The 9,818-nt window shown below is 35.4% G+C and overlaps 1 protein-coding gene and 1 pseudogene across 1 annotated transcript; one reads left to right on the forward strand and one right to left on the reverse strand.

Moving 5' to 3' along the window:
• odf3l2a (outer dense fiber of sperm tails 3-like 2a) lies at positions 1 to 4,834 on the forward strand. Its single transcript, XM_016488634.1, has 5 exons — positions 1 to 49; positions 1,613 to 1,723; positions 3,162 to 3,275; positions 4,108 to 4,335; positions 4,575 to 4,834. Exons 1-5 carry the CDS (start codon positions 1 to 3, stop codon positions 4,832 to 4,834), a joined length of 762 nt encoding a protein of 253 aa, XP_016344120.1.
• A 2,047-nt stretch (positions 4,835 to 6,881) lies between these two features.
• Positions 6,882 to 9,818, reverse strand: LOC107690262 (interleukin-27 subunit beta-like; annotated as a pseudogene).

Here is a 9,818-nt window from a genome sequence, read left to right on the forward strand (position 1 = left end):
ATGGGGGAAGTGGTGAGACGGCGCCCCATCATTGCTGGCAGGGAAAGAGGTGAGTTTGTGACCGCTCATTTCAGTAGATTAATTTGTGCAAATGATTGTGTCGAAAGAATTATTCAGCAAAGTGAGGAGATCTGACGATTTATTTTAGCACAGGGCTCTGTAAGTAGTTCAAACATGCCATTTGGCTCTTGACACTGGATGAAAGAAACTGTCAGTTAGGTCTTTTATTGCAACACCTGCTTGTATCGTTCTGAGAGTAGAACGTCTTTTGTCTGTTCTTTTCTTGTTTTGGCCAAAGCTTTGAAAAGATTGAATGACATTTAACTATGTAGCAAAATTCATACGATTTCGAATGAAAGTTTACAGCCAAGGTTCTCCTGGATTTTAGAAATGTGCCCAGCATGTGTGACATTTTATGTCTCCCATGAATCACATTCCATAGTTTTATTTTAGATTTAATAAAAAAGGAAACGACTCTGAGGAACATAATTAGCAGATGTATACCTTATATTGACTAACAAAATGAATCAATCTAAGCAGACTTACCTGTCCTTATCTGTTATCAATTATTACAATCAGTTTTAAAGAGTGTTATTTTAGTATTTTTATATACTAGTATAGTTTTCATATTTATAATTTTCATTTATTGAATACATTTTTACATTTACCTTTTTTATTATAATGTTAGTTTAATTTTTAGTCATTTTGTTATGTGCTTTTGTCATTTTTATTCGTTTTTGTTTGTTTGTTTGTTTGTTTTAATATTATTTAGGTTTAATTTATTTTCATTTCAGCTTTAGCCTTTTTTTCAGTTAGTAATTTTAATGCTTCAACTTAAAGTTATTTCAGTTTGTTGCCAGTCATTTCAGTTAGTTGCCAAGGCAACTAATTACATTTAGTTGAAGTTTTTCATCTAATATTCATATTTTATTTATAGCTTTACTTCAATTAAAAAACATTGTTTTTAATAGTTCTAGTTTTAGTTCATGATAATAACCTTACTTGCAGTATACACCCTACTTTCATTTTTAGTCATTTTGTTTTGTCATTTTTATTATTATTATTTTGTTAAAATTACTATTTAGGTTTAATTTATTGTTATTTCAACTTAGGCATTTCAGTTAGTTGCTAGTCATTTCATTTATTTGGCAAGGCAACATTTATATACAGTATATATATTTTTTTAGCTAATAGTTGGTATGTTTTAGCTAATATATGGTTATTTCAGTATAAATAATTACAGTATGAAGCCTCCTTTCATTTTTAGTCATTTTGTTATGTGCTTTTGTCATTCTTCTTATTTAGGTTAATTTGTTTTATTTCAATTTTAGTTTAGTTCAGCTTTTATTTATTTTCAGTCAGTAAGTTTTGTGCTTCAACTTTTCTAATTTAGTTTTTCATTTATATTTTATTTTATTTGAGCTTTATTCCAATTAACAGAATTGATTTTAATAGTTCTAGTTTTAGTTAATGATAATAATTCTAAATTTTTTACCCCGTAAAGTTAACCAATACTGTATTTACTAATTATTTCCCATTAATTACCCAAACCAATTTCCGTATTATAAATGCTAAATGGCTCCATACTCTGTGTTTTTGTTTATGCCCGCAGGGCCCGGACCGGGGCGTTATGCTCTTCCGCCCACTGTCGGTTACATAAACCATGACTACACCAAACCCAGCAGCCCGGCCTATTCCTTCCACAGCCGCATGAGCAGCAACAGTGAGTGACATGACATAAAATCAAACACTGACAGATGACATGATCCACTTAACTAATGCTGGCTTCAGTCATATGAGAATGCTTTTAACAAGCATGTTCATGCATAAAATGGATATACATCAACATGGCACTTATATTAACTGATCATTTCATAGATTAATTAGTGTCTATTCTGCAGTACTGAAATATTAGGTGGATTTACACACACACTCAAAATCCTGAACTGAGAACACCCAGTTTGATCAAAGTATTCAAACAAAAAACTTTGCACATCTGGACTTTATATCACAAACAACAGCATGCGATATGATTCATGTTATTTCACTGGCATATTAAGCTAATAAAATCCACATGCTTGATTTTAATCCATATGTTTGATTTGAATTAACTTTAAATAGCATTTCTGTAGCTCAAATTTCCGTATTATAAATGCTAAATGGCTCCATACTCTGTGTTTTTGTTTATGCCCGCAGGGCCCGGACCGGGGCGTTATGCTCTTCCGCCCACTGTCGGTTACATAAACCATGACTACACCAAACCCAGCAGCCCGGCCTATTCCTTCCACAGCCGCATGAGCAGCAACAGTGAGTGACATGACATAAAATCAAACACTGACAGATGACATGATCCACTTAACTAATGCTGGCTTCAGTCATATGAGAATGCTTTTAACAAGCATGTTCATGCATAAAATGGATATACATCAACATGGCACTTATATTAACTGATCATTTCATAGATTAATTAGTGTCTATTCTGCAGTACTGAAATATTAGGTGGATTTACACACACACTCAAAATCCTGAACTGAGAACACCCAGTTTGATCAAAGTATTCAAACAAAAAACTTTGCACATCTGGACTTTATATCACAAACAACAGCATGCGATATGATTCATGTTATTTCACTGGCATATTAAGCTAATAAAATCCACATGCTTGATTTTAATCCATATGTTTGATTTTAATTAACTTTAAATAGCATTTCTGTAGCTCAAACAGTAGAGCATGGCAAGGTTGTATCGACTGCAGGGAATGCATTAAAATATTCAACAGTCTCAGAGAATTAACTTTAAATAGCATTTCTGTAGCTCAAAGAGTAGAGCATGGCAAGGTTGTATCGACTGCAGGGAATGCATTAAAATATTCAACAGTCTCAGAAAAAATGATACAGAACCTGCCACTGGGATGATACCCTTTCAAAAATGTACACTTTTGTACCTAAAAGGGTGCATATTAATACTTTAAAGGGACATACTATTACCTCAAATTAGTACCTAAATGGTACATATTAGTACCTTTTAAAGGGTTCTGTCCCAGTGACAGCTTTTCCAGTTTTTTTTTTTTTCTGAGAGTGATGTTGCTTTGCATACAAGTGTCTGCCAAATGTAATTCAATCAATTCTGATGTGTTTTCTCATAATGTTGCTTTTGAATAGTGGTGTCTGTGGATTCCAGTCCAGGACCGCAGTATCATGTAGATGCCAAAATGACACGCTTTGGCAGAGACGGTACCCCATTGTACTCCATGCTGGGCAGAAAGAAGAAGACAGGTGGGTTTTCTTCTGATCTGACTCTAGATGTTCACCTTTTTTATTACAAAGTTCCCATGATTCCTCAAAAAAATTTGAAACTAGCAAATTGCACCAAAAAAAACTTTAGTGCCCACACACTCCCATGAAGCATTGCAAATGTCCCTCTCCCTACACTCTCAAACTAATTTAATATTTGCATATTCAGTATATGCAGTTTTTGCAATAAACAAATTGTTTTTATAAACATAATATCTTTAAGTCAGTAGTTTTATATTTATGCATTGTTTTTATTTCGATTATGTTTTTCGCTATGCCGCATCATGGGATTGTAGTTCCTCAGTAAAGCTGTTAAGTACACAATCTTGTACCTTTGTCTTTTTGTCTGATATTCAAATATGTTTGTAATGTTGTGATTTACCTCGTAGCTGGTTGGTTTGGTTCATGGCTTATAACTCTTTAATGAAGACTTTTATTAAATCCCTTTGGGGAAAAATGAATGGGAAAAAATACTTAAGGCTGCTGAAAAAGTAGGTGGGCACTGTTTCGCTCTATAAGAAAAAAATAGGGTGGGGCTTAAATTTTATCCATCTGGGATTGGTTGTATAATGAAATGGGCATTGCCAGAATGTAAGGGTTCACTGAGAGAAATTGGTAATATCATCTGAAAAATAGTTTAGTTTTTTCTTTTTGGAATAACATGCACATGCACTTTTTGGACGAATCATGCACAATTCGAATGGTAATGTGTATCAGAAAGTAAATAGCATCATTTTATGTCATATTCACTTTAACTTTAAAGAGGGGATGCATAATCATATAAAGAAGTTGCTGATTCTCTGTTTTTGATCAGCTGATACATTCCAGACTCCTGGACCCGGAGCCTACAGTCCTGAGAAAGCTCCACCTTTGAACCTTCACCACAGACCTCCGTCTTACACCATGGCCTTCCATACACGCTACCGCATCGTGGATCCTGTACCGCCCCCCAACCGCTACACCTTACCCAACCTCTTCAGCTCTCACGTTCCCCACAAACCCTCCAGCGCCAGCTTCACCATGTCAGCACGCAGGAAAGCAGGCGGCCCATCAGAGGACCTTTCCAGACTCCTGGACCCGGAGGTTACAGTCCTGAGAAAGCTCCACCTTTGAACCTTCACCACAGACCTCCGTCTTACACCATGGCCTTCCATACACGCTACCGCATCGTGGATCCTGTACCGCCCCCCAACCGCTACACCTTACCCAACCTCTTCAGCTCTCACGTTCCCCACAAACCCTCCAGCGCCAGCTTCACCATGTCAGCACGCAGGAAAGCAGGCGGCCCATCAGAGGACCTGTCCATGACCCCAGGGCCCAGCCTTTACAACAGAACAGATCCGAGCATTTACCTGAACAGACAGACTTCTTTCTCCATGCAAAGCCGTTCTAATATTCCCACCGATGCCACTTCGAAGCCTGGCCCAGGCACACACAGCCCAGAAAAGGTGACGGCACACCTGCATCGTGCACCGTCTTTCTCCATGGGTGTTCGTCACTCAGAGTTTGTAACGCCACTGATTGCTGACGTATTAGACTGAAGGGTTTCATGCAGTGTTTTGTGGGCACCTACAAAAAAGGATTGGTTAAGGGAAAAATAAAGGTATAGGAAGAGTTACAATTTTCCTTACCTGACATCTGGTTGAATGTTGAATCTGTTGTTGAATCTTTTTCACATTCACTAACATCACCACAAAATTAAAGGTTTGATCTTTAATTTTTGTTTGAATTATTTCCTTCATTCTTTTCTGAATGGGCTTATAAACATGGTTATACTTTTAACAAATTTTTTTTTAATTGAACATTTTAAAATTGTTAAATGAAATAAAGCTGAAATAAAAATCTAATAAAATATAAATATCAAATGAAAGACCCTAACTTTAAATTGAACGAAAATGATAAATGTTGCCTTGGCAGCTAACTGAAACAAGTTGAAGTTAACAGAAATAAATACATTTTAAGTTAAATTAATAAAATTACAAAGCTTAAAAATAAATTAAAGCTAAAGAGAAATATTACAAAAACAAAAACTTTTAAATCATTCAAATTATTAAATCATAAAACTATATAAATCATATTAATGAAATGAATTAAATAAATAAATAAAATAAAGTATAAATATTAGACAAAGAACCTTAAACTTAAATGAAATATGTTTAAGCACTAAAATAGCTAAAACTTAAATAAAAAACAACAAAACAAAAAAAACTAATAAAAAAATGACCAAAGTACGTAACAACCTAAACTAAAATTTAAACGAAAACTAATAATATAGAAGCTAGAGCTAATTTAAAATATTATTAAATTCTATAATAGCATATAAATAATCCTACAAAAACACTGTTTATAATATAATAAAAAAAAAACACCAGCATACCTCTTTTAAAAAACTTTTTATTAAAAATTCAAGTGATTTTCCAATGAAACCAGAATAATAAACTTTTCTGTACAGCTTTGGTACTTTGTTACATTATTTCTTGGGCTGCCTGAAAATCTGTGATTTTTATTTATTTTTATTTATGATATTTATTATTTATTTATTTCACAAACCAGTTAAAATCAGTTGGATAATAAAGATTAGATACGAACATTTTTTCACATGCTCACAAACTTTGTGATTACATGGAGCCATGCTGGGTGTTTATTATTTTTTGAATTTAGAAGATTCTGCACATTGAGCTTGCATAGAGCTTTGAGCTTGCACATTGAGCCTGTCATCATTGCCTTTATAAACAAAGTTATCATTTGGTGACATAATAAACACTGCAATTCTAACACTTCTGGTTAACGTACTGTAATGTAATGATTCACCACATCAGTTAGGTGGCACTTATCGGTGACTCCACTCACTGCTCTGTCCATCATCCAGGGAGTCCTTTGCAGATATTTGGATGTAGTAAGTCCTTCCTGCCACCTGTCCACTCAAAACCATTTTATTAGACTCGTAAGGGCCCAGCTAGAAAACAAAGAATGTTAAATAATTAAATGACCTTCATACAGTATGTCCTTCCTTTAGCATGAAGTGACTTTTCAAATAGTTCTGTTTGGTGCCTTTTGTTTCAGTATTTTACTGCTAGGAATGTAGTTACTTTTAACACAGTTGAACATGGTCTACACTGGAAACTCACGGTTCTTGCTGTCTCAGGTTTGCCCCAGTGGAATTTCACTTTGTATTTAAGGAGAAATTTGACAGGATCCGGCCAAGTGGGTGGTGTATGGGATGATATTAGACTCTAAATGATTAATAGATGCACGCACAATTATCCATGTACTGCAAACCGTGAAAATTAAGTCTCAAAATCCAAATGAACCGAACAAGATCGACTCGAACTACACGTCAATTAATGCACGCGTGTCACCTGATCCACATATGCACGGATTCCTTTTTGCTTGAGCAATTTATGATATATTAATGCAGAACAGAACATTTTTATTCACAAACATGTCTGTATTTGTACAAATCGCTGCACAATCATTTAATCCTGAATTCCACAGACTCAAATAGAAAGGCATTTGTTTGTGGTTAGTAAGATACATGTATAAAATGTATGCAGTACATGGATAATTGTGCGTGCATCTATTAATCATTTAGAGTCTAATATCATCCCATAGTGGTGGACCCCACTGCAGAGACAGCTTCCTGCCTGTACCACGCTCACATTCACCGGAGGATCAGGTTTCACTACAGACCAACAAAGGACAAGAATTTAAACACTCAATATGAGCTCATGGCATATGCATCAAGATGTAAACACTGATCAAATATTTCAAATACTGCAAAAGCAGCTGTTTCATCACACAGCAGTAAGGTGTTCTGACATAGACCAGCCAAATCTTAAACTGATATTTTTGGATGTAAATATATGATTTATTTATTATTACTATTTAGAATGTCAGAATTTTTTATATTCATTACATGATTAAGTTTTATTATAATATTATAACATTAAAAAAATTATAAATAAAGACAAACCAGTGGAATAAATGAAACAGTAGAAGAGGACTATGAAATCTCACCAATCTGTTGAAAAATAATTGGCCATATGCGTGTTGTGCTACCCAGAGCATTAATAGCTGTAATGTTGATAAGAGTTGGTTCACTTGCAAAAATCTCCAGTTCCTCTATAGCGCACATTGCCTGTCTTGTTCTCCCCATTTCTGGCATTGACAGGCACTTGCCAGTGGGTCTGAAAAGCTCCTAAATTAAAATTCAGAAGGACCTCAGCAAATATTCTGAACAATTACGCTGTATTTTTAAAATCATCAAAAATATGGTGAGTTATACAATTAGAGCAATTTACAACAGGTGTACAATTTAAAGTACAGCACAATATTCAAAATAAAGCAATATATAAATACACAATCTCTAACATCACTTTTAAAGGAACAGTTCATTCAAGAATTCTATCATTATTTACTCAAAATGGTCATGATAATCCAAACCCATTTATGAGAAAAATGTCTGATTCATGAACAAATCATTCTTTTGAATTGGATCTTTTCAATAAATCAGTTTATTTGGGTCACAAAACCAGTCGGAATGATTCGCTCATGAATCAGAAGCTATCGCAGATTCTTCAGAAGACTTGGAATATAGAGGGCAAGTCATAAGGACAATTTACTGATATTTTATGGTACCTTCACATACTTTTTAAAGCATCAAACTATTATTTATATAGGCAATATGTAGCATTAAATAGCAACCATTTATAATTCAAACTTTTAAAACAAGCTTGTTTTAACAAAGCATTTAAAGGGGTTGACTTTTCAAGTTTTCCTTTCTCTTTGGAGTGTTACAAGCTGTTTGTGAATAGATAAGATCCCTAAAGTTGCAAAGACTAAAGTCTCAAACCCAAAGAGATATTCTTTATAAAAGTTAAGACTGGTCCACGCCCTCCTAAAACGCCTCGTTTAAACACACCCCCACATGTCTACGTCATGATGTGGGAAGATTTGCATAACACCGCCCAAATGTTCACGCAAAGAAAGAAGGTGTAACTTTATTGTTGCTGCCACCGCCGCCGCCGCCATGTTGTGGAGACGCTGTGTGTTTCGTTGCGAAAGCGAAAGGTCCTACTTTGTTTGGCCAAAAGAGGACACGACTAGAAATCACTGGTTAAGTTGTATTTACAACACTGTTCCAGAACAGTTCAAACAAAATATTTAAATGTGTGCTGCGCATTTTACGGAGGACTGTTGCCTGAACCTGGGAGAGTGGGTTTTATTGGTTTTGTCTCGTCGCTCCGGGACACGGTATCACAATATGGTAAGGGGCTTAACATTTCCGTCACACACTTAAGGTATTCGGCCAATCACAACGCACTGGATAGCTGGCCAATCAGAGCACACCTCGCTTTTCAGACCGATGAGCTTTGTAAAAATCGACGCATTTCAGAAAGGCGGGGCATAGAGGAGAAACAATAATGTACAGTTTGTGGAAAATAATGTGTTTTTTTAACCTTAAACCGCATAAACACATTTCATTACACCAAATACACAAAATAATGTTCTTTTTAGCAACATCATATGACCCCTTTAATATACTGTATACAAGTGAACATTACTTCATTGAACAGTTCTTTAGAAGAACCTTTTTTTGTGTGTGTGAAAAACATTGTAATAATCTAAAGTACCTTTTTTTCCACTATAAAGAACATTTTGTGCAATGGAAACTTGCCATGGATGTTACAAGGTCTTCATGGAACCATCAATGCCATTAAAGAACCTATATTTTTAAAAGCGTGAGATACCGTTATGTAGCAATATAATGTGTTGGAAGTATTGGGTCTGGAGTCAGTGTCCAAAAGCATATTGCCCTTTTAGGGTAACTTGGAGACCAACAATGCACATCCAGAGGAGAGGGGGGATCTGAATAGAGCAAGCATTACACAGGGTGAGATTTCAGTTTAAGCTCTCTGTGTCATAAGAAAATAGTGCGACATTTTACCAGACTAACATGTTGAGTATACAGCATTAAAGGAAAATATGCATAATCCTACATCCCAGGTGTAGAGATACTGTTTGTATCAGATCTCCATTCGGTTGGTTGCAGGTGTAGATGCCTTGGTCCTTCAAACTGGTGTTCTGTATTGAGAGAACAGGGCTTGAGACGAGCACTGAACTGTTGAATCTCCACTCCACCCCTTTTTCTTCTCCGTCAGTGCATGGTATCTTCACAGATGAACCCACAGCTACAAACAGGTCTATTGAGGGAGGTGAGGAGGAAAAGAGACAGGCTTGGACAGATCCAACACACTGTATGTATGTAGGAGTTTATGTGTGTATATGGTGTCTGTGCATGAGAGAGTAAGAGTGTGTTTTCTGAACAAATAAAGCTTACCTCGAATCTCTGGCTGTAAGTTTGAGGTGTCTTGGCTAAAAACTCCACTTGTTATGGCTAGTGCTCCAAAAACATATATCAAGTACATTTTTGGTGTTTTATACTCAAAAAAACGTAAAGGCTGTGCTTTTATAAAAGAAGAAACTAAGTATGTGTGTAGTCACACGCACAGATTTAGGTTCAAG

The sequence above is a fragment of the Sinocyclocheilus anshuiensis genome, unplaced genomic scaffold, assembly GCF_001515605.1.
Source record: "Sinocyclocheilus anshuiensis isolate Anshui unplaced genomic scaffold, SAMN03320099.WGS_v1.1 scaffold785, whole genome shotgun sequence".
NCBI classification, from domain to species: domain Eukaryota; kingdom Metazoa; phylum Chordata; class Actinopteri; order Cypriniformes; family Cyprinidae; genus Sinocyclocheilus; species Sinocyclocheilus anshuiensis.